The 24,912-nt window shown below is 36.2% G+C and overlaps 1 protein-coding gene across 2 annotated transcripts in view; it reads left to right on the forward strand.

Annotated features, from left to right (window-relative positions):
* LOC115429887 (breakpoint cluster region protein-like) overlaps window positions 1–22,538 on the forward strand; it is a 138,111-nt gene extending 115,573 nt beyond the window's left edge. The window contains exons 10-24 of one of the 2 annotated variants that reach the window (XM_030149685.1): window positions 4,893–5,014; window positions 5,944–6,109; window positions 6,375–6,494; window positions 7,707–7,782; window positions 8,043–8,147; window positions 8,523–8,597; window positions 8,770–8,867; window positions 10,049–10,180; window positions 14,253–14,312; window positions 14,598–14,707; window positions 16,383–16,522; window positions 17,324–17,458; window positions 17,665–17,770; window positions 19,451–19,613; window positions 20,942–21,031. In XM_030149685.1, coding sequence (XP_030005545.1) covers window positions 4,893–5,014; window positions 5,944–6,109; window positions 6,375–6,494; window positions 7,707–7,782; window positions 8,043–8,147; window positions 8,523–8,597; window positions 8,770–8,867; window positions 10,049–10,180; window positions 14,253–14,312; window positions 14,598–14,707; window positions 16,383–16,522; window positions 17,324–17,458; window positions 17,665–17,770; window positions 19,451–19,613; window positions 20,942–21,031 — 1,698 coding nt within the window. Of the gene's footprint in view, window positions 1–4,892; window positions 5,015–5,943; window positions 6,110–6,374; window positions 6,495–7,706; window positions 7,783–8,042; window positions 8,148–8,522; window positions 8,598–8,769; window positions 8,868–10,048; window positions 10,181–14,252; window positions 14,313–14,597; window positions 14,708–16,382; window positions 16,523–17,323; window positions 17,459–17,664; window positions 17,771–19,450; window positions 19,614–20,941 lie in introns of both variants that reach the window. The other variant, XM_030149684.1, reaches the window with a different exon arrangement.
* Window positions 22,539–24,912: the final 2,374 nt, after the last annotated feature.

Raw genomic sequence — 24,912 nt, forward strand, 5'->3', positions numbered from 1 at the left:
GTGATATTTTTACTTTACAAATTACAGACTGATTTGCACAGGATTGGGATCACAGACCTCCACGGTTATTACAAATTTTCAGAGGTCACCAGGTAATACTGGTCAGTTTGAAGAAGTTTGAAATCTGCAATCTGGTAAAAAATAAATATATAGATAAATAAATAATGTGACTCACGGTCAGTTCATTAATGTTTTAAGCGCAGAGTCATCTTCTTCTAACTTCAACTACGGTGCAAGGCTAAAAGCATACAGGAGTCTGGATGTAAATTTTTACTCTCTGGTGGTAAAGTGTTGGATTTTCTACAGTATATCGACCATCCACCACAGCCGCCCCCTGCCCATTGAGTAAAAGGATCCCTCAGTGACTAATTAACTGAGATTATATGTATCTGTGTGTTGTCGAAACATACAAAAGCGGGGTTTTATTTCAATGACTGGATTAGAGTTTTCATTTTGCTGTTTGATCTAGCAGACATTCAATCTCAGTTGTCACTACAGACAAACGTAGACACCCTCTGTATCACATCACTGTCTATCATGAACAGCTTCATTATCTAACTAGTGATGGATAATTCTGTCATCTAGTGCGAAAACTTTATTTTGTTGACAGGAAAGGATTGTACTTTGCTGTAGGGTCTTGACAGTGCTGCGTTCAGGTAGATGTCCACATTCAGATTCTGATAAGTTTATTGATTCGATTGAGGGCGCTTATCTTGTTTACAGTCACATAAACTAACATCCGATATTTATGTGTCAAACACAACCTGAGCTCAGTAAAGGACAGCAAGATAAGTTAACTCTCTAAGACCTTGAACTATTTTTCTGGCAGCTTCTCTAAGTGGTGTATCACCATTTATTCTAATATTATCCTCTGTATTTTGCATTTTTCATTAAAAAGCAGGTATTTTCCTACATTTCATTTGCTGATGTTAGACCAGATAAAACTGAAGAAAAAGTGTCTTTTTTTACCATTTACCGAGCATGTACTCAAGCATCTACAACCATTTTCATTTGTCAAATTACATGATTTTTCCTGGCGAATCAATGTAGCAGAAAATGGCAGTGTTTCCATGTTCACTACAGAGCATCCGAACATCCAAATGGGTCACATCTGATGCCACAGAAAAGCTGACACATTGCATTTTACCTGAATTACGGGAATGTATTTATAGGATTAGTGGTTCAGAAGTTGCTAATTATTTTAGGTCAGTAGACTCATTTAGTTGCATGTGGCTGTTTATGTCTTTAAGGGTTAAATAAGGTAAAATGATAATAAACATATTTACATAGTAAAAGGGACAGTCTCGTGCCAATTAATATGACTACTGTCTGAGTGAAACAACCGGATATCAGAAGAAATAAATGCTGTTAAAGAGGACTGTAGTGTAGCTGCTGTGCTGACACGTCACATGGTTTGGTAGCTACAATAAAAAGCTGCAGTATGACATCTTTCCCACTGAGAGCTACTGTTTCTCTGACTTTGATATCTGGCTCTTTGTGCGATCCTGCTTTCAGTTTTGGTTTTGTCACCTTCTTTTCACCGTCAGTAGGATCCTCGTTTTTCGCACTAGATGTCCTTTAATGTGTTCATAAGCAAATACAGCCCATACGTTAGCATGAGCTCCACTGCAGTATCTTCTAGCAGTGACAGTAACTGTGTGTTGATGTTGAAGAGAGAGGAGGAGGAGGAGGAGGACTAGAACAAGGAGGAGGCAAAAATAAGTATGTGATTGACTCCGACATGGTGTGATGTCACACATTGTGGCCTTGCAACCAGGTTGAGGTGAGGTGAACTGGGTTTAGAAAACGTGCTAATATGAATTGTAAATTAAGTTATTGTGTTTTAAAAGTTTGAGGTCTTGAGTCACAACCTCTATATTTTCGTGTTGAATATGTTACAGTGTATTGCAATAAAATCCCTTATGTCTGCATTTTGGTAATGATAACTCACATTCACCATCATTGGACTTGTCATTTTGTTTTATGTATTTCACTTTTTTGTTATCCATCATTTTTGACAGCTGGCGATACTTTAATAATACACTTCCTAACTTTTTCTGCACTTCCATCCATCCATTAATTTTTATCCACTGGGCAAAAGTGGGGTACAACCCGTACTTATGGTTTTTCCCCACTTTATCTATTTATTAATGAATGAATGAATGATCTCCCATTAGATATTACCACAGTAACAATTACTTAACAAAAAAACAAAAAAATGAAATGATTATAAAAAAGTACTAAGAAATTTAGGAGGACATTCAAACATTGTTAACAACATCCAGCAGTAAATGAACATCAGCAATATTTAGTTCATACACCACTTACTATCCTATGGCCCTATACAGTACAGTTTAATTTTCCTTTTTTTTTTTTTTTTTGACAATACAAAACATTTCGTCAATACAGTGTCAAAACTAAAATGGGATTAGCTCTACAAATCAGAAACAAACCCTGCGACTTAGACTAAGGGTACATAATTAGTCAATAATAGATCATATATAGAAAAAGTATGAATGAAATGACTAAAAATAAGTCACAATATAGAGCAAAATGTATAGTATTAATAATAACAAATAACTGAGACATGTTGTTAGTTTTGCAAGCAGTCTGCTGCCTGGCATAATGTTAATATATATGATCAATCATTAAGGGATATTTGGGAAGTCCAGCTGTGATTTACACTCAAACAAGGGGTCCCAGGTCTTGTTATATTTTCTAAGGGGGCTTTTCATCATGCACCTGATCCTCTCCAGTTCAACAAAATGAAGAATCCTTTTCCTTATGCAAATTAGGCACTGGAGATTTACACTTGAGGAATATTAAGCGGCTGGCTGTCTGGGTCACAAAAGCTTTAAAGGCTGAAGTCACTTTTTGTTAATTTAACTGATTTTGATGTCTTTCTACATGTCTGATTCTTTAAAACACATCACTAAAAATGTGAAAATAGAGTAGTAAAGAAGGGATTAAAACTTACAGATCAGCGAAATCACATTGCAAGCAGATGAAATTAGCTCAATATGTTTAATTAATCAAAATTAAGATGGCTGTGATACTCAAATTAAGATAAAGCACTCCCAGCGCTCCGTCTGTCGTGGACACCATCCATTGTATTCGCTCTTCCACAGGTTAAAGGTTACGAGCATATGAAAGTGAGCTGTCTTTTATTGAGTTGTGGTTTGACATTTGTCTGCTCCCTGCTTTTATGTCCATACTTGTAAATGTTTTTTATTGTTTGGAGAAGAACATCACTGCCCCCTTTTGGTGAATAAAAGAACTGTATCTCATTATGTAGTCTGACATCAGCGAGAAGTCTAAATATCACTCAGCTTCTACTCCAAACCCTCATCTATTCCTGTGTGATCTGGAACAATAATAGCCCAGGAAATCATTTTAGTACTGTTTAAACTGCTTTTCAGTAACCATGTACTTGTGCATCATGTCTGTATGTGATTTAGTCACCGAAGATCAAGAACATGTATGAGAAAATCACCCATTTTGATAACGAGGGAGGTATACAGGTCCAACACAAAGGCTGTCCATCCTTTAAGATTTGTCACAGTGACTGAAGTGTTACTGACATTATGCAAAACAACTTTTCCTTACGATAAGAGTTTTATTGGTGTTAAGTAAATAAGACTGTATTTAACCCTTAAAGACCCACAATTTTGTCACAACTTCCAAATGTCAATGAATTTTTCGTCTTTACCAAGTAAATTTTCACCATTTATTATATCATTGTCCTCTGCATTTTGCAGGGAAAATCAGGTATTTTCCTATATTTAATTTACTGATCATATATTCATTCATTCTCTGAACCCACTTTATCCTCGCTAAGGTCTCTGGAGCCTATCCCAGTGAAAGGTGGGGTACATGGACATGACGTCAGTTCATCAAAGGGCTGACATATAGAGACAAACAAGTAATCACTCTCACATTCACACGTATGGGCAATTTAGATTAACCTATCGGTGCATGTCTTTGGATGGTGGGAGGAAGCCAGAGTACTCAGAGAGAACCCACGCAGACACAGGGAGAGCATGCAAACTACACAAAGACAGGTGTTGGAATCGAACCCAGGACCTTTTTGCTGTGAGGCATGAGTGCTATCCACTGCACCACCGTGTTGCCCACTGATTATATAGATTCTCTTAAATGCTCAGAGCTAATTCAAAGGTTATTAGATCAAATCAGAAAGAAATGAGGAAATATTGACTTTTCCAACAAAATATGTCATTAACTGAGCATAAAAACAAGCACCTACAAGCACTGTCATTTGTCAGACTATATGGGTTTTACTGGTGAATCAGTGTTGCACAAGATGATGTTGTTTCCATGTTCACTCCGGAGCCTCTGAATGTCCAAATGGGTCATATCTGATGACCATGAAAAAATTAATAACTGTATTTTGCCTGAATTATTGATTGATAAGTGAGGTTAATTACTTTCAAAAGATCCAAGGGACTTGACTTTTTATATATTATGCTGATAGGAAGCTAAAGGATAGACTGTTGTGTGGAGAAGGGGCGGAATTAAATAAGTTATACTTCCTCCCACTCCTTTTCGATTGTGCAAATGAAGTCATGTATATATGTATGTATAAGGTTTTTTTTTCATGACCTCTTACTACCCGTTTTATTTCTAAGGACTAAGGAACATTACTTTGTCTTGTTGCATTTTCAAAATAAAGTAAACAAAAAATAAATAAATAGATATTTCCATGTATTGATAGGATTAGTGGATCAACAGTAATTGAACATTTGAGATCATTAGATGCTTTTGGTCAGTGGTAGATGTTTGTGTCTTTTTGGGTTAATAGGAGTAAAGCATCTTCACATCAGCTGAGACTTGTGTCGCTGACCCTCCACTGTTGTCGTTCTTTGTTTTCACAGAACCGGCAGCTGCTGAAGGACAGTTTCATGGTGGAGATGGTTGAAGGAGCCAGGAAGCTGCGGCATGTGTTCCTCTTTACTGATCTGCTGCTGTGTGCCAAGCTAAAGAAACAGATTGGAGGGTAACTGACATGAATGTTTATGTTCGTCAACGGATATGCATGTTTTCTTTACTTTGTTAAACAACTACAGAAAATAATCTCTCAAATACATTATTTAGGTGTTGCAAGTAAACAAGAGAAGGGGTTTACTTGATGTAAAATGATGTAAATCTCAAGGCATGTAACTGGACTTGAGTATCTAATTTGATGATCTGCTCCTTTTTGGTTGTCAAGTAATAAGTACATTTACCGTATTCTCTTGAAGACCTTTAGAATGTTATTAAAATGGAGAATTCACTATGATTTGAAACATAATGTTTGCGATTTGAAAGTTGACTTGGTGCACATTAGACTTGACTTGAGACTTTGTATCAAAGATCTACTTGAGACTTGATAAGGATTTTTGTCCCACTTTGATGTATGCGATTGGATATCACAATTTGGAAAACATTATTAAAAACACATATTTGAAGTAAATAATTTAACAATAAGAACGTGTTAATGAATCGCAGTAAATATACATTTTTTTCCCCCAAGTGTTGGATGGCTTTTAAATGACTTTATGATGCAGTTTCATTATTTTCTTAACCTTTTTGTTCTGTTTTCAACTATGGATTTTTCACCAACTCTCCTGCCTTTACGCATCTTTGTTCAACTTTCTTATGCCATATAATATGGTGTAATTTTGTAATATTAATTTTTGGGATATTTTAGTAATATATCTCTTTTAAATACTGTCATATTTGGAACCTGGGTGGCTTATTCAGTAGCACACATCCCACATGGAGCAATGTCTTTTTGCAGCCACCTGGGTTTGATTCCAACCTGAGGGCTTTTTTGCTGCATGTCATTCCCCTCCACTCCCCCTCCACCTATTCTATCAAATAAAGGGTACATTTCTCTAATATTTGATGTTTTTTTTTTTTGTTTTTTTTGTCCTTCTACTGCAGTAAAAGCCAGCAGTATGACAGTAAGTGGTACATCCCCCTGACTGAACTGACCTTCCAAGGCCCAGAGGAGGCGGAGCCCCTGACCATCCCCCAGGTCCCTGATGAAGAGCTGGATGCCATCAAGGTCAAGATTTCACACCTCCGCAGTGAGATTCAGAGAGAGAAGGTAATTTAGTGGCACTTGTTGTTGGATTCACTGTAACACAGTGACATAGGCAGATGTTTGTTACAGCTGAATCCCGTATTTCTATTTAAGAAAAACTCCCTTGGGTTTTGAACCAATGTCCCCTTGGGTTTTGAAGTTTAACAAACCTTCTTCCAATTCCTGTTACATGATCCCTCACATCAAATTAAAGCATATATATGTGTTATGTGACATTTTTACAACAAGAGAGTTCATATCTTTTGTACCTCTTTCTTTGTGATTTCAGAGGGCCAACAAGGGTTCAAAGGTCATTGACCGTCTCAGGAAGAAGCTGTCTGAACAGGAGTCTCTGCTCCTGTTGATGTCTCCGAGCATGCCGCTCAGACTCTACAACAAGAATGGCAAGGTGAGGCCTGTGTTTCCAGTTTATTTTTCCATCAGCCTCCTCTCACAGTGCCTCCTCTCCATATTTAATCTGTTTTACGGCTTTTGCGTACGCTTTGGCTCCAGTCCCAGCATAATATACTCCCACTGATCTTCCATAAAATGAATTTTTTCTTGATCTCTTTTATAGGATGTAGAAATTTGCCTGTCGTGTCTTGCATATTTTAAAGTTGGACGAATGAGAATACGTTTTACAGTTTCTTCTTAAAGGGGTCATATTTTGCTAAACCCATGTTTGTTAGTCTTTGGTACATTTATTTGTATATTTGGGGACCCTAGAGTACAGAGTACGGAGATACAGGACAGAGCAGCACAGTCAACAACCTGGAGGGGGTGGGGTGTGAAGTGGCATTTAAAGGGCCAGCGCTCAAAACTTCTGGTGTCATTACTTAGAAATAGGTTTCAAGATGGACCTGTGGAGCTAAATTATTGAAGAATTTGGACCCAAGCATAGCATTTACAGTTTATGTAGACCATAGGGAAATGTTTAAAAATGCATAATTCCACTTAAAAACGCAAAATATGACCCCTTTAAATCTATAAAACTAACAGTAACTCTTGAGGTGCTGTCTCTTAAACTTAACAGTTGTAGCTGTTACATTCACTAACTGTCAGAGTGCATGTTCTCTGCTTTGCAGTTTGTAGTTTTATAACTACACTTTTGGCCAAACTGTAGACAGTTTCATCACATGTGATGTGGGTAAAGTCTGCTGACCAGACCCACAAAGAAGCCAAATTTTTTTCATCCTGCCACACTTTTGTGGTTTGAAGTGCATTAAATCTCACACAGATAAACATTTTCCTCCTTTTTATAGGGATGTTCTTAATCCATGTTCATACTTTAGGCATATCTTTTTGTATGTAAAGTGCATTTTATTAGTGTGTGGTTGGTGATTCGTATGTGGTTTCCATGCACTGCATTGACTCAAAAATACAAGTTTGACAAGAGATGTATTGTCTTTTGCTGGTTTGGTGTATGGTTTTGTGGTTAGTATGTTCAGTATTGCCAAAGAAATCAGAATAAATTGTAATTTTACAGATTTATTTAAAGTAATTTGGATGAAAAGCAGGAAATGAACAATCTTAGTATCAGCACATTGTAAACTGTTTAACTCTTAAATCATCTTCTTCATAGCAGGATAAAAAAAGCATCCTTTTTATGCGTTTGTTTCAGAGTTACATTTTCCTCATTTCATCTGACTATGAACGTGCAGAGTGGAAGGAAATAATGAAGGAGCAGCAGAAGAAATGTAAGTGTCCCTGAAGTGATTGTTCTTCAAAGCCAAGCTTGGAAATCAAGAACAGCTGGATTTTATTTTGTCATTTCATTCTCTATGCTTCTTGGCACAGTTTGCATACATTCATTTTAACAAACTGGAGACAGAGAAATGTCCTGATATCTCTCTCAGGATGTCACTGACTTTAATTAGAAACATGTTCTTCTTTGATGCATAAGTTACAAGCATTTAGTAGCATCTTCAGACTGACACGTTTATTGTTTTCCCTGAAGGTTTTAAAACTTCATCTTTAACATCCATGGAGCTGCAAATGTTGACCAGTTCATGTGTCAAACTGCAGACTGTTCATCACATTCCTCTTAGTATCAATAAAGAAGGTAAGATGCTCTTTATTGTATTCAGATGTATTTATTATTAACATGAATGCAGTTCTGTTACAGCAAATGGGAATGCCACCGTTGTAAATTACAGATAATGTTAATGATAATGATATTTCTGACACTGTCAATTTTGAATTTTGGGCTTCCTGTATAAAACCGTGTCTTTTTCAGCATCTTTACTTTACTAAATAAATGTGGATAAGATGAGAATCCAACGTATAGAGTTCAGGTCACATGTTTTATACTGTACACAGCTGTTTTATCCCTTCCTGGCCTTCTGATTTTGGTCCAAACAAACAGAGATCTGCATGCCTCTCTAATCCTTCCTCATGATCTTTTTTTTTTCTCTTCATGGTCTGACTATTTTTCCAGAGGATGAATCCCCCGGTCTCTACGGGTTCCTGAATGTAATTGTCCACTCCGCCTCCGGCCTCAAACAGAGCTTGAGTGAGTCACCTTCAGCCTCAGAAAATACCATTAATTAGCCAAAATGAGTAAAAAAATCCTACTTGTGATATTTTATAGAAGTATAAGAGGCTCATTATTGCACAAATACAGGTTAGAAGTCTAAAAAGTGGCTCAGGATGTGATCAGTCCTCATATTCTTTTCTTTTGTCAGACCTCTATTGCACATTGGAGGTGGACTCTTTTGGCTTTTTCTCGAATAAAGCCAAGACGAGAGTGTATCGATACACTACTGAACCCAAATGGAACGAGGTAAGGACCAGTGTAACATGAGCTATAAAAGATCTCTGTATAAATGGCTTATATAGTTGCCTTTTTTAAAAATTATTTTCAAGGCAAACTCATGTCAGTTTTTACTGTGTCTCAAAGGGCTGCTCAAAGGATACAACAATAAGGAATAATATTTGCAAAAGAATGGCAAAAATCGAGCTAAACTAGGCATAAAATATTAAAAGAATCCACATTACCTGTAGTGAACCAAAATGAAGCGAAATTATAAGGACTAGAGTAGCGTGAACTATTAAGTTACATCTGGTTTAAATATAACTTAGCAGTTAAATACCGGCCATTTTCATCATTTTCAAGGCAAACTTAAGTCAAAGTTTATTATAGCTTGAAATCACAGAATATGAACAAAACATAGACAGCAATGAAAATGAATAAACAGATGAAACATTGAAAAACAAAATATTAAAGAGTCACAAATGATCTGTAAGACTGTTAAACGTCAGAATTGGTACCCATGCTGACTTTTACACACATAACCCATATCCTTCTCCATACAGTTTCTGCAGCCTGTCATACATCTGACATCTGGTTCAGTAATCATTTAGCTGTTCTATAACACAGTAATGAAGGGCCGGCTATTAGACAGAGCATCTACATCCCCTGCAAACATATCAGCACATCTGTACGCATGCAAGCATCCAAACACAAACATACTGTATATAGATTAATGACACAGCTGGATGTCAGAGGTTAGCACTGCAGAGGAAGAAGAAAAAGAAGAAGAGCTTTGAGATAGAATCGGTGGATCAGTTCATCTGCACTACAATATTTTCCATCAAACTCTCTTTGAGGATTTTGCTCAGCAAAGTGGAAATAATATTGGTTAATGAGGAGCTGCTGGTGATGACTCACATCTGCCCAAATGCTAAGTGAACCAACACAGTGTGGGTCTCACAACGATGTGCAAACCATATGCAGAGTTCTCCCTTACATAATTATAGGGGATGATGGTTAGCTGTGCATTGTGGTTTGATATATGTATAAAATATTCGTGGGTTTGCTGAATATTCTGGTTGTGTAATCCTCCTGATTTTTGTTTTTTCCTGGCCTTGCTTTTGTTTTACAATTTGCACATTTTATGCAACACATTTTTGATGATGATCTCCCAGTAAATGTTCTTGCTTGTTTGCTTTTTTTCCCCTCAGGAATTTGAGATTGATCTGGAGGGCTCGCAGACCCTGAGGCTGCTCTGCTATGAGAAGTGTTACAACAAGACCAAGCAGAACAAAGAGGATGGAGAAAGCACAGACCGCATCATGGGGAAAGGACAGATCCCGGTATGACATGACGTCAACCCCTTTCAACAGACCCACTATGACTCACTACTGATAGGCAGTTATGTCACGCTGCCACAAAGCATGAAATCCATATTATTGCTCACTGAATGACTTAGATGGCATGATGCAGCAGTTAGGCTGATTAGATTAATTACCCTAATAGGCATTGAATGGAGGAAAGATTGGTTAATTGGAGAGACTCAGAGTTAGTGTAATGTAAATGTCAAAAGCTGTTTGGCATTGGCATTTGACTTTGGACTTTAAGCACAATCATACAACATTTTTCAGAGATGTATAGACTTTATATAATGGAGATGCTACTGAAATTTTATCAAGTTTTTCTGATGGTTGTTGAAGATCAGCAAAGCAGTTTACACAGACGTTTGTTGTTTTTTTTCTCTGTAAAAAAGAAAAAAAACAGCAAATTAATTTAATTGATTTTTATTTAGTCATGGCCACAAAAACATTCAAATCCAAAATACTGTTGAAGGAACAAACACTGATGCTGTTGTGTGAAGAGTGATGCCAGGTTTGATAGCAGGTCTGGGGATTTGGTTTCCACATTGTGAAAGGAAATCGACACAAAGACAAAGACACAGCTAAGATGAGACATGAGCAGTGATAACAGCAGGGTTTATTTGATCTGACTGTGTCTTAACTGTTTGCTAAACTGTGAGTTACAGTCACATGCTCCACCTAGTGGACCCATCTGTAAGACCTCAGCATCATCACTTTTGGCAGATGATGTAATCTGAAACAAACCCTGTTGACAAAGTCACTGCAGGATTTTCATGAATCCATGACAACTGTCCCTCCTGCCTTCAGTCGAAACTACAGTAGCTGATAAATCTGACATTTAACCATGTGACTTCTATGTCTTAACAGCCAGTTAGATGATTTAGACATATCTATGTAGATAGCGTTATTTTAATATGTATTTATTTGCACGTATAAAAACAGATCTATCCAAGAAAGTAAGAAATCTTATCTCATCATAAATAATGCAAAGTAAATAAGCACTAACATAACAATGAATGCACATTTTTATAAAGACTGAAATTTTAGCTAAGACACAGAAATATAGCAAAAGTGCAAATTAAAATGACTCCTTAGATTGTATATTGTTGACTACAGCTTAAATAAACCCCACCTTTCCTCTCAGTAACATTCATTTTTAGAGGATGGTCTACTAGTTTGTCAAAATAACTCCAACAGATCTCTGTTTTTTAAATAAATTTTAAGTCATTAATATGAGCCTTTTTTCTCAATAATTAATTTTTTCTTATATTTTAGGGTAGTGTTGTCATGGGATGTAGTGAAAGGGATCAGAGCACATAGGTTTGCTAGAGAAAGCCTTTTGAGAAAGTTTCAAGGACGGATGTTGGTGAGATCTGACAATGAAAAGCCTTTCTATAGTCACTGTCATGCACACTTATGGTATAGTTTCACAACCCTTAGGGTATAAAGCAGCAGGGAGAATCCCCTTCCTTACATTTACACACCTGATCAAAATTTTAAGACCAGTTGAAAAATTGCATGAATTTACATTTTGCACTGTTGGATCTTAAAAAGGTTCTAAGTACAGTTTCAAAATGCAAAAAGAAGAGATGGGAGTGAGACAAAAAAAAAAATTGAGTAAGCAGTTTATTGAAAACAACAATTAAACTGTAATAAGCTTTTCATCAACCCATCAAAAATTTAAGACCACAGCCTTTAAAAGACAAAACCTGCACAAAAGTGTGGATTCATTGTCATTTTCTGTCAGGTATTCGCACTGCCATGACCTCCTGATGGCAAAGGCAAAAACGCTTTCTGTCTTTGAACGTGGTCAGATTGTTGAGTTGCATAAGCAAAGCCTCTGGCAACGTGCCATCACTGCTGATAAACAGCCTATTACAGTTTAATTGTTGTTTTCAATAAAATGCTTACTCAATTTTTTTTTTTTTTTGTCTCACTCCCATTTCTTCTTTTTGCATTTTTAAACTCTACTTAGAACCTTCTCAAGATCCAACAGTGCAAAATATAAATTCATGCAATTTTTCAACTGGTCTTAAAATTTTGATCCGATGTGTACATCTTGTCAGCAGTGCTTACACAGGTGAGGTTTATTTCTAGTCAAAGAAGGATTCGTGACAAGCCCAATGTCATACTGGGAACAAATAGTTAAAAACAGTGGATGCTCAGTGTGCATAATGAGTAGGGGTCATATAGAGGGTCATTCAGGAGTTGTCAGGGTACCATTCATGATATCATGTCGTATCTCTCAGCATGTTAAATTCATCTACGCGGGCCTTTCTCCATGTGAATGTGCCTTTAAAAACATTGTCTTTCCTCATTCTCCTGTTAAGTAGTATAAACTGTCCCTGCTCATACTTCTAGCTGTGTTTCCATATTTAATAAGGTTTACTTGTACAGATCTGCGATTTATTGGAAAATGATATGTTAATAAACAGCACAGGCTCCACTGAGGACAAGAGAAGATAAAACTGTATTTACTGGACCAGTAGCATGGTTGTAAGAGATCTTTATCAGTAAGCGGGAGGCTTTCTAATGGCTTTGCTGTTTTTAGTGGAATGTATTCTTTCTGGACAAATAGCACAAAACAAACAGCGCTCACAGCAGTGAAAGATTCAGTTATGAGAAACGTGATCCGGCTTTGCACACAACCAGATGGGGCTCAGGCTAGGTAAACATACAATATACAGTATTCTGTGTGTCTGTGTGTGTTTCATTGTATTAGATGTGTGTGCATGTGTACCCAGCTTTTATTGACCCAGATGGCATCGCTCTGTCAGATCTGTGTGTGAATTTCACTGTGAATGGAATTTATGAAACTAATTCAGCATTATATTTCTGTAACACAAACAATGACCATATTTAACTCAGCTTTGTAACATTGACTTCCAACGATATACTCCAGTGTTGACATAACTAAGTAGTATATAAAGAGGACGACAGTGGGTGCTCTTTATATAAAAAGGGTGGTAAACTTGGGACATAGTGGGTAATAATCAGGTCTTCATAATTCATAACAGCCATTTTTAACTTACATGTTGCATTTTAGTGAATTGATTATGATTTAACTACCCTATAAATGTTGCGTTGAATGTTTTTTCAGGCTTTAATGCCAACTAAACTAACTAAAATGTTCTGTTCTTGACCCAGGTTGTAAATTAAACATCCTGCTATTATAATGCTTATGGCAACATTTTAAATTTTGCGCCTTTTGTCATCCTTAATTTGCTGTAGATTCATCTTAACTTGCTCTTGTTTGGCTTTCAATCGTTATATTATCTTCTAGTTAATCTCTTATTGTTTACAAAATGTGAGGTTATTATTAAAAGATATTACCGACTTTGTAATCACATGGATTCAGACGCACACACATGTTTTGGAAATGCACAAATATTCAACCCTTCTGAGGGAAGGTTCACTCAGCTCTCTGTGATGTATTGGGATATGCAATCCCAAATTCTTGTCTTGTTCTTTACCCCGGACATTTGGAAGAAACAGTGCATAAAGGAGACTGATATCTTGTCAAGATCCTCCTGGGGGCCAAGAAGAAGGCCATAACAAAGAACTGGCTTAAGACTGATGCTCTGTCTTACAAACAATGGCTTTCAATCATAGCTGATATACTTGTCATGGAATATCTTACATATAAGCTGAAGTTGAAAGAAAATCTCTTCATAAGAAACTGGGGAAAATGGCTGACATTCAGGGAAAAATGTGTCTGTTAAGGAACCTAAATACATTCTGACACACAACACAGGCTCTTCTTTTCATTCATTTGTTTTCTGCTTTTGTGTTTCTTTTCTTTCTTTTCCTTCTCTTCATCCTGAGGAGATCATGTTGTATTATACTGATAAAAATGAGAAATAAATAAAAATTGTAAAAAGATATTACCATACTTCAGAAACAACATAAACACAACTACAGGTAGTTCATTTTTAGAGTAACAATCATTTAGTACAAAAATTATGACTGAGACTCTTATTTATTAAGAATCAACACTAGGTATTATTGTAAAGTGTCTGTATTTTAACATATATTGTGTATTTCTTTCCTTCAGCTTGATCCTCAGACTCTCCAGGGCAAAGACTGGCAGAGGACAGTTATTCCAATGAACGGGGTGAGTCTACATCAGACTACATACTCCGCTTGTCTTCTACAGTTTATGAACTTCTTTTGTTAGTAACGAATGAGCTGCCTCCACTCACCATTGTACACTATAACAGCCCGGATGTGGCGGTGCAGTTTGTTACAGTTTAACGCTCTATAAAGTCTACATCTGGATTCAACATGTTAGGATTTCCTCGAGATCATGAAAAGCCATTACAGATAGATTTTCGGCTTGTACGTTTCTTTCTCACCCATTAAACCTGTTTTTACTGTAAGCTCTGTCTTCCTGTGTCAGATTGAGGTTAAACTCTCCATGAAGTTTACCAGCCGAGAGTTCAGCCTGAAGAGGATGCCCTCGCGGAAACCGATGGGTGTCTTTGGAGTCAAGATTTCCACAGTGACCAAGTGAGTGGATGGTGTTGACTGTTGGGATAATTGTTGTTTACTTTAAGGCACAAGTGTCAAACATGAGGCCCGGGGTCCAAATCTGGCCCGCCAAAGGGTCCAGTCCGGCCCTTGGGATGAATTTGTGAAATGCAAAAATTACACTAAGATGTTAACAATCCTTTTAGTTCAGATTTCACATTCAGACCAATTCGATCTCAAGTGGGCAGGACCAGTCAAATACTATCAACATATAAGTAATGACAATTCCAAATTTTTCTCTCTGTAAATGTAAATATTTTCATGTATTTAAACTAAAACAAAGTGTAATTTCGCAAAAAAAATGTGAATAACCTGAAAAAATATGAACAACCTGAAATGTCTAAGGAGTTTTTTTTTTTATTTTATTTTAACAATGTTCTGCCTGTTACTAAATGTTTTGTGTATTTGTAGATCCACTGTTCATCTGTATATTATAATGAACACATGTAAATGATAAACTGAAGCTGAATATTGATAAAATTACACTTATTTTTTCAGTTTGTTCATGTTATTCACATCTTTTGAAAGGATAGTTTGTAGATGTAAACCTTTTCATAATGTAAATTTACTTCTTTTCGCTCTAAAACAGAGAAAAGTTTGGAGTTGACATTATTTATATATTATTACAGGGGTGGCCAACCCTGGTCCTGGAGAGCCACTATCCTGCATGTTTTAGAAGTATCCCTCTTCCAACACACCTGATTCAAATGATAAGCCTATCATCAAGCTCTGCAGAAGACTGATAACGACTGTCAGGTGTGTTGGAAGAGGGAAACATCTAAAACACGCAGGATAGGGGCTCTCCAGGACTAGGGTTGGCCACCCCTGTATTATTATGTTGTTATTTTACTGGTTCGGCCCACTTTGGATCAAATTTAGCTGAATGTGGCTTCTGAACTAAAATGAGTTTGACACCCCTGCTTTAAGGTGTCACTTGAGAAAAAAAGTAGTGATGGACTCAAGAAATTGTTTAAAGGAATAAAAGAAGTAAACGTTGAATAAGAAACCAGTAGAGCAGTGTTTTTCAACCTTGAGGTCGGGACCCCATGTGGGGTTGCCTGGAATTTAAATGAAGTTGCCTGAAATTTTTAGTAATTGATAAAAATTTTTAAAACTTACTAATAAAAAATATATGGTGATTTGAGAGAGACAATCCCAATATGTAACAGACATGACAAACTGTGAAGCTGAAACTGAAGCACTGTGGTACTGTTTATCTTTCAAATGTTCATTGTGGTCGGTTTCAGATGCTGCAGCTCTTTCATAATTCATAGTTTGAGTTATTGTTTGTTCAGTATTAATTATCAGCCTTGTAAATCCAAGCTGGACTGACTGTACATATCCTGACCAAGGAAAATAAAATTCTCACTTTGTGCAGCAATCTACACCTGGCTTTTTTGCCTCCGTCCATAATAATATACATTATATAGACTAAATGTCATCTAAAATTAACGTTGATTTGAAACATAGTATCGCAAACTATTACATGATCAAAAACAAATTAATTTTAGCAGAAACATGTCTCTGTTTTGAATGTCTGGGGTCACCAGAAATTTGGCATCAGTGTGGTTTAGTTAATGTGCTTAGTCATTCATCGTGAATTTACAAATCTGCTTAATGGTTGTCATTAATGTTGGCCTTTGTCTTCTCTCAGACGAGAGCGCTCCAAGGTGCCCTACATTGTCCGGCAGTGCCTGGAGGAGATTGAAAGGAGGGGGATGGAGGAGGTGGGCATCTACCGAGTATCAGGGGTGGCCACTGACATTCAGGCCCTGAAGACCGCCTTCGACACCAGTGAGTGCAGTCCTCAAACGCCCGGAGCAAAATGGGTTGAAATGTTTGAGTTTTTTTTTTTTTTTACCAGCCTGTAGAAGACATCAAGTACTGGTTATCGGTCATTTTCAATTGCAGTTGTTCTATATAGTGTAAAGCTGAATTTTCCCTTTGCATTCTCAGCCTGTTACATCTTTTCTGTTAATTTCTGTCAATTTTCTACTTCTGTTGAGTTTTGAAAATTTGATGAATTACACCTTTTTTTGAATGATCATTTATATGTTTATGCTGAAGCTGTATTTTTCATCTTTTCTTGGCCTCTAACTTCTGCAAAATGAATTCCTCAGTCATTTGATTTCACAAACTGTTTAGGCCACATGGAAAACCTAAAAAAAAAAATCATTGTAAACTGAGAATATTGTTGTATGGCATGTTTTTTTTTTTTTTGCAGATGTATAATATTTGTTCATTCTTTAAAAAATCCAGTGTTTCTGTGTTGTTAATTTACACTATCAAGCAGTAAATAAAATGTATTGTTGACATAAAAGCACTTTGATGCCATGCATTTCTAGGAGCAGAAACAGATGTTTGGCTTCGAGGTGGCTATAAATAATGCATTATTTGTGACACAATATATGTTTGGACTAATATATTTTATATTTGCATTTAAATTTGGTATGTACATGCTATTGTAAGTGCATTTTTTCAGGAGTTTATCATAGTTTGAATGACATACACTCCTGTTTTTGCTGATGTGTTTCCCTGCCTTGTATTTTTGTGCCATTACCCACTCCCTGTCTCCGTATGTCTCTGCCTCTGCAGATAATAAAGACGTATCAGTGATGATGAGTGAAATGGATGTTAATGCCATTGCTGGGACCTTGAAGTTGTACTTCAGAGAGCTGCCAGAACCACTTTTTACAGATGAGCTCTACCCGAACTTTGCGGGCGGCATCAGTAAGTCAACATACCATTTACATTATCGACATATTACACAGCTTGGTAATCAATAACACAAATGAACTCTGAGAGCTCCAGTTGTAGTTACAACCTGTACATGTCCACTAAGGTTTGCTCAAACAAAATCCTGTAAATAAAATCTGTTTGGTTTGGACTTCAAGTGTATAAATATTAAGTAGTTGATTTCCCTTGTGTCTCTGCAGCCCTGTCTGATAGTGTTGCCAAAGAGAGCTGTATGTTGAACTTACTGCTGTCACTGCCAGAACCCAACCTGGTCACATTCCTTTTCCTTTTGGATCACCTCAAGAGGTAGGAACAGCAGAAGGAATATGTACTGGATTTGTATGGTACACACAATGAAATAATAGGTTTTATGCACACAAAAGCACATACCAATGTTAATATGCAGTTATAGAAAAATATAACAGACCTGAATCTGATTTAATATCTCTGGAATGTGTTGAAGAGGAAGATGAGTAATAATAAGCCATCAAATGAAACTGAACTGTTGTGGCTTTACACTAGTTGAAATAAAGAACACAAAAGTTGTATGAAAGACCAGTGGAGAGCATTAAGCTGGAACTGAAAGTCAATTTCTTTGTATTCTTTGTACTCTCACATTCTTTCTGAATTCTTTCTATGCTAATTCATAGTATTTTTATTTCAAAATGAACATGATCTCATTTTCTTCACATTATTTGAAATCTAAAAACAGTTATTTCATACAGTGATATACACTCAAAATAACAATATTTATATTTGGAATTTTAGTTTGTAGAATTTTAAAAAATCTCTTGTAGAATTTTTAATATAATTCATAAATGATAAAACCAGTCTTTAATTTTTTCTACACCCATATATAGACAGATATGACCCGGTTATACTGACATTACCTAAATCGAATCAGTACAGTTCACCTGTTTGCAGTTGAAGAAATCTGAATTTCACTTCAGTGTGGCTGATATGTTTATTATTATTATTATTATTATTATTATTATTATTATTATTATTATTATTATTATTATTAATAATAATAATGATAATAATAATAATAATAATAATAATAATAATAATAGTTATGTATAAGCGCTTTTCATGACACCCAAGGACACTGTACAGCAGAGGATAAAAAAACCCCATTGTTTCTATTGTAGTGTGTACTATTTCTAAAAAAAAAACCCAAAAAAACAAAAAACAAAAGGCAGTCAGTACTGAGGTTACTATAATTCAGCTGCAACAACAAATATGTCTTCTGGTTACCATGGTGATTTCAAAATGAGAAGTTCATTTATTTGATGGATATATAGTAAATGCATCAGTCTAGTCAAATTGTGCAGTTGTGTAATGGACAGTGCAAGGTCACAGGTGTTATATTTAGTATAGTCTAAGTGGTAAATCTGTGCAAACTGTTCGCAGAAAAGGTGAGCACTATGACAGGAATCATGTCAGCATTATTAAAGCAATAAACAGAGAAATTTCCAGTCCTTTCAGTAAATAAATCCAATTAATTACCTCTGCCAAGGAGGTTATGTTTTTGCCAGGGTTTGTTTGTTTGTTTGTTTGTTTGTTTGTTTGTTTGTTTGTTTGTTTGTCTGTCCGTTAGTGTGCAACATAACTCAAAAAGTTATGGACAGATTTGGATGAAATTTTCAGGGTTTGTTGGAAATGGGATAAGGAAGAAATGATTAAATTTTGGTGGTGATCGGGGGTGGGGGGGCCCACGGGGGGGGGCACTGATCAGCCTTGGCGGAGGTCTGCGCTCTCCGAGTGCTTCTAGTTCACATTGTGCTATTACTTGAATAGTGATCAAAATGTCAACACACATTTCCTTTCCTCTGTTGTGGGAATTATTGGGGTTGGATTTAATAAGACAATCAGATACATGCTGACATGTCACACATCCCATCACAGTAACATCATCCTTATCATGAACCATCACCTTCCCCTCCTCCTCCTCCTCCTCCTCTAATGGACCCATCTGTCTTCCAGGGTGGCAGAGAAGGAAAGCATCAACAAAATGTCTCTCCACAACCTGGCGACAGTGTTCGGGCCGACCCTGCTGAGGCCATCTGAGAAGGACAGTAAGATCCCCGCCAACCCAACACAACCCATCAGCATGGGGGACAGCTGGTCTCTGGAAGTGATGGCACAGGTGAGCCTCATATGACACCTGAGTTCATCTGTGGTTATTCACATTCGCCGGTGAAAGTGACTGTAAATGTCATTTTTAGTCACATACTGTAGTTGGCATATTTGAGGTACTTTACTTATATATTCACATTTTAAGTAGTTTTATTCTTCTACTCCATTATAATTAAAATAATATAATATGTTTTACACTTGTGTGACAGCTTTGGTTACTTCTCAGGTTGCTATTTTTAATCCCTTTCCTTAAAACCATGTGTCTTCAATTGTATTGATTTTTAATGTCATAAACTGAAGGATTATGGGCTCTTTAATATGTTCTCCCTTCCTTAAGCTAAGTAAATTCTTTGTAAGCTCTCTAGAATTGTTTTAAACCTCTCTTGGATTAGTTGTGAAAAGCTGGAAACAGCACTGTTTTATCAGAGCATATGAACATTTTCCTTTCTTTTTTTTTTTTTAAAGATACGTGGTTCAGCAACACTACACATGTACGATTATCTTACTGAATATGATTCATTTCTGTAGATTAAACTAGTTAACAGTAAAAAAGCATAATCCAAATGCGCAGTTAAGTGCAATATGGGTGCTTCTAGGAAACTGGTATATTACTGGTACATTAGCACTTTGGGTCTATTTTAAAAACAAATATTTACTGAGATAAAAGACAAACTATTTTTTAAGATAAAACATATTTTTTATATTATTTTTATGTCATTTTTATACAAAAATCCAATATTTAACACAGTGTCTTCATTTATAGCGCTATATAAGACCATTTCAAACCATTTTTTCCAGATCAAATGCACTGACACCTAGGTAGCTTTTCATGTCCCAATTTGGGTCCTATTTTTGGCCCCAATAATTTATTAAAAATTAATTAATTTTGGGATGGCTCAGAACAAGAGTATAATTTTTTTTGTATTTATCTGAGGTCATCATTAGGTACATCCTGGGGGAAATATGTTGAAATCTCCCTTAGTGCCAGGTATCAGAATTAACCCAGTTTCATAGAAGCACCCAAATACAATCGATACAGCAGGAAAACAAATCCAAAAACGTCATATATAATAGTAAAACGTATTTAATTTTCAAGCTTTACTAACATTTTTGTCACAATATTTGCACACTTGACTTTAAGTATGGTTTTAAATGCATAACTTTGACTTGTGGAGTATTTTCATAGTGTGGTATTTGTGCTTTAATTGAAGTAAACAATATTTATTCCAACACTGGTCATATCTTTCCATTTTGTGCACATTTCACCTGAGCAAAGCTTCCTAACAGTCACACTGTCATCCTTAAACCTGTAAATGTTTGTTTTTGTTCTGTCTGCAGGTTCAGGTGCTGCTGTATTTCCTGCAGTTAGAGACCATTCCCACCCCAGACAGTAAACGACAGAGCATCCTCTTCTCCACTGAAGTATAAAGTAGACTATGAATACATGGAAAGAAAAGGACTCTGGCTCAAAGTGAGCCTATAGTAGTATGTTTTTAAATTGACTTACCAGACTGTGTGGCCCTTTCAGCTGGTTGGGATCAAACCCAAAAGGGTGCCATCGAGCCTCTGAAGCTTCGAGGACAGACGCTCCTCAACGTTTATATCTCTTGTTACTGTGCATTACATCTTCTACTCCTTGTATGTTTATTGATGCTGTGGGTACATCAACCATCTGCATTTCTTTACCTTTGTCTTTGTCTTTACATTGAGCCTTTACAGCTCGCGACAGCTCTCTCAAGTTAAAAGGTTGGATTCCTTCAACTGTCCTTAAGCAAACCGTTTCTTACCGATTTGTTTGCATGGAAGCACAGATAAATTAACTGAAATTAGCCAACAAAATCAACATTTACACATGTCAATTTCTTGGGCATTTGACTCCATCTCTGTTTATTTTGGACAATCATCGAGTCAGGATTCTGCAGATTTAATTTCTCCATCTCAAACTTCAACTCATGTCATGTTGTGGCGATTTTAACTGTGTTTTTTTATGGTCTCAGTGCAGTTTTTCTGAGAGGAGACATTTGTTCTGTCTGTGGGATCTAGAGATGAACGTCCAGATTTGCCACAATATTGGCCTTTTTTTTGTGTGTGTGTCAAGCAAGCCACAGGAAGCCTGCACCTGTATCCTAAAGTGTTTACAACGTAAACAAATCCACTAGGAGTCAAAAACAAAGGCTGAATACAGGACTGGAGAAAAACTGTAAAGAAACCAGATGTGTAGTAATACACTACAATCTGACAGTCTGCAGTTGTCCACCATAAAGCAACTTTCATGTTTGTGTTGTTCGTGTCCTAAGGTAGTCCTCAGCTTAAAATATCCAGGAAGCAATATATTTTTTAACATAGGACTTGTGTGTGTTCATATCTTTGCTGATGAAATGTCCGTCTTTCTGTAACATAGGACATCTTTGCCAAAATAATGTTTGTTTCTAGGCAAAAAGGAAGCAGTTGTATTTACAGATACAATATGTACATAAGTTGTATTCTTTTGTTTTTGTTTAACAGTATAATCATTGTTGTTATTATTGTAACTTATTTTGGGGACCTGGGGGAAAAAATTGTTTGTTTTTCTATGTGTCCTTTTTTGGTTTGATTAAGAAAGTGGTAGGTCTTAGCCTTGACTTCAAGTCTTGCAGTAAATAAGCAGGATTTAGCCTTGTTCTTATAGAAACTACTCAGCTGTTCTGTCCAGCCTATTATTAATATTAATTTAGATATTATGAAGGTAACACACACATTGTAGTTACATACTGTATGCTGCTGTGGAAAAGGCACAAGCTCTTTAACTGCTGGGTCGACTGTGTTCCTCGGCAGTCCGGCTCGCATCCAGAGAACATCGCCTGTCTAGTTTAGACATTATGCAATGTCATAATACAGCACACACACACACACACACACACACACACACACACACAGACACACACATATATATATATATATATATATATATATATATATATATATATATATATATATATATATATATATATATATATATATATACACACACACACACACACACACACACACATACATACATACATGCATATGATGCAATTGTTTGTTTTGTATCATTTATTCCATAGCTGCAGAGGTGTAATGTTCAAACTACTGTACTACAATTCAAGTGACCTGAGCACTCAGTATGTATGATCATTGTAGAGCAAATCGGTTGGTTTTAATGAAGGAATATCTTTTGTAATTCGTTTTTTTCCTGTTTTTATTATTATTATTTGCATGTCCCTTTAACTGTCCCATTAAGGTTGGAAGTTTCCAACTATGTGGCCGAGTTAAAGAAAAGCTCTGAAGTTATTTTATTAATACTAAAAAGGCATTTCTCATTATAGTTTCTTTGCATTTGATGTAACATGCAGGCATGTTTTATAGATTTTGCTGTTTTTGCAGTTACTGTCCTGTTCTCCAATGTGCAGCCATAGTCTAAAGGACACATTCATATGTAAAGTATCTGGCCTATTTGAGAACAAATTTATTTAGATTTCATTTCCTGCATCCCATGCGTATCAAGACATAAAGTCATTACACTGATCAATCAGTTTCTTGTATCTGATAAGGGCTTGTGTGTGGTTGTGTCCATTTGGCATTGAAAACAGAGGGCATACATGTTATTTGACACATGAAAGACTTCTGAAAGGTTGGTAGATAATAGTAATCTTTACTCCTGGATACATATCAGCTACTGTAACCCAAAATGTATGTTTGAAACTTTTACATTTAAATCCCACAGAAGTCAGACCATTAACGTCACAGCAATGGAATGACTTCGAGATGAAGAATTTAATGTTGCCTGATGTCAATAAGGCCTATAGATTCTCATGTTAAAGGCCGAATATCACCAAAAGTAACAGCACCAATACATACTACATACTTCCTCTATCTTTACGTCTTCTGTAGCATGTGCACATTCATTCCAGATGTAAGACAGAATGAATCCACCACCCCTTCATGTATCCATCCAACACCTTTATTACAAATCCCAATTGCCTACACTACTGTTGTCCTATCGTGCCTCTACACTTTTGCTTTCATTTAGCGCCTGTGGTATTTAAAAGGTCAGTGAAAATACTGACAGTAGAAAGTCTCTTGTTGCCTTTGCTGAGGAGCCACACACTTTTCATCTCCTAAAAGACTAAGACAGGACCTTAAATTAAAGCATGGTCTTAGCTCATATTGTATATGATCATTCTACTCGCCTCCTTCATGTGACTGTAATGCTGTACGACAAACTGTGTTAACATCAGTCTTAATGGGGATTTTGTGTTCTGTTTTTTTTTCTCTTTTATATATAAGAACTGAAATACCTGCATCCTTGTTTTGGCTCTTATATCTTTGATTCATTTCTGCCTTTTATAATTTATTTATTCATGTTGTCCCAGGTTGGTAAAGGAAGGTCTACTGGATCTATTTATTTAAGATATATTGTCATCTAAAGCTAAATTAATGGTAGAAACTACTCTTATGTGGTGTACTTTCTGTGGGAAAATGTCAGTCTGAATCTTATATGTTGCAGTCTACTTTTGTTGTGTTAAACGCCCGGTTAAACTAGTCAACGTTGTCCCAGAATCATGACAAATGTATACAACTTCAGACATCTCTGAACCCCTGAGTGGTCTGGTTTTGTCAGTTCATCACTGTTGTTATTTGTGTTGTACAACAGACTGGCCACTGTGATTGTTTAGCTATCTGATCTAGGTAACTGAATAGCGGGTGCAGATTCTTGTTAATGTAAAAGGTAGATTCTGTGAGTTTATGGGACTCAAATTACTCTTACTTTTCCATAAAGTTGTATAATATGTATTATACTAGAGAGTACATAATTTGGTTTCCATTATATTTATTGTGGCATCCACTGATTGTTAAGGATTGATGGAGCTGGCACACCTCTAGTCTCTTATAAAAAGCCAAATTGTCAGTGTGTGGTAGAGGAGAAAACAGTCTGAGTGCATAAAATCTGCATTGTTTTTGTCTGTTGATTGTCAGTGTAACTGCATGTACCTTCCATTGTACAATCCCTTTTTATAACCACAGTCCTTGAATTACATGAAAAGTAAATACAACACAAAATGCTCCCTTTTTCTGTGGATAGACTGGAGATATGGAACATAATGCTTTACAGTATATGAAAGTACATTTTTTATTAGCATTTGAAATTGAAAGTAAGAAAAAAAAGCTTTCATTAAATGGATGGATAAATGTACATGACCCTAGTAAAATCACTACCTTTTCATATTATAGCTAAAACCTGTCATCTCCCCTCCCCTTTGCTGTGAATCCTCATCACACTGATGTTT

Source organism: Sphaeramia orbicularis, chromosome 12 (genome assembly GCF_902148855.1).
Source record: "Sphaeramia orbicularis chromosome 12, fSphaOr1.1, whole genome shotgun sequence".
NCBI classification, from domain to species: Eukaryota; Metazoa; Chordata; class Actinopteri; order Kurtiformes; family Apogonidae; genus Sphaeramia; species Sphaeramia orbicularis.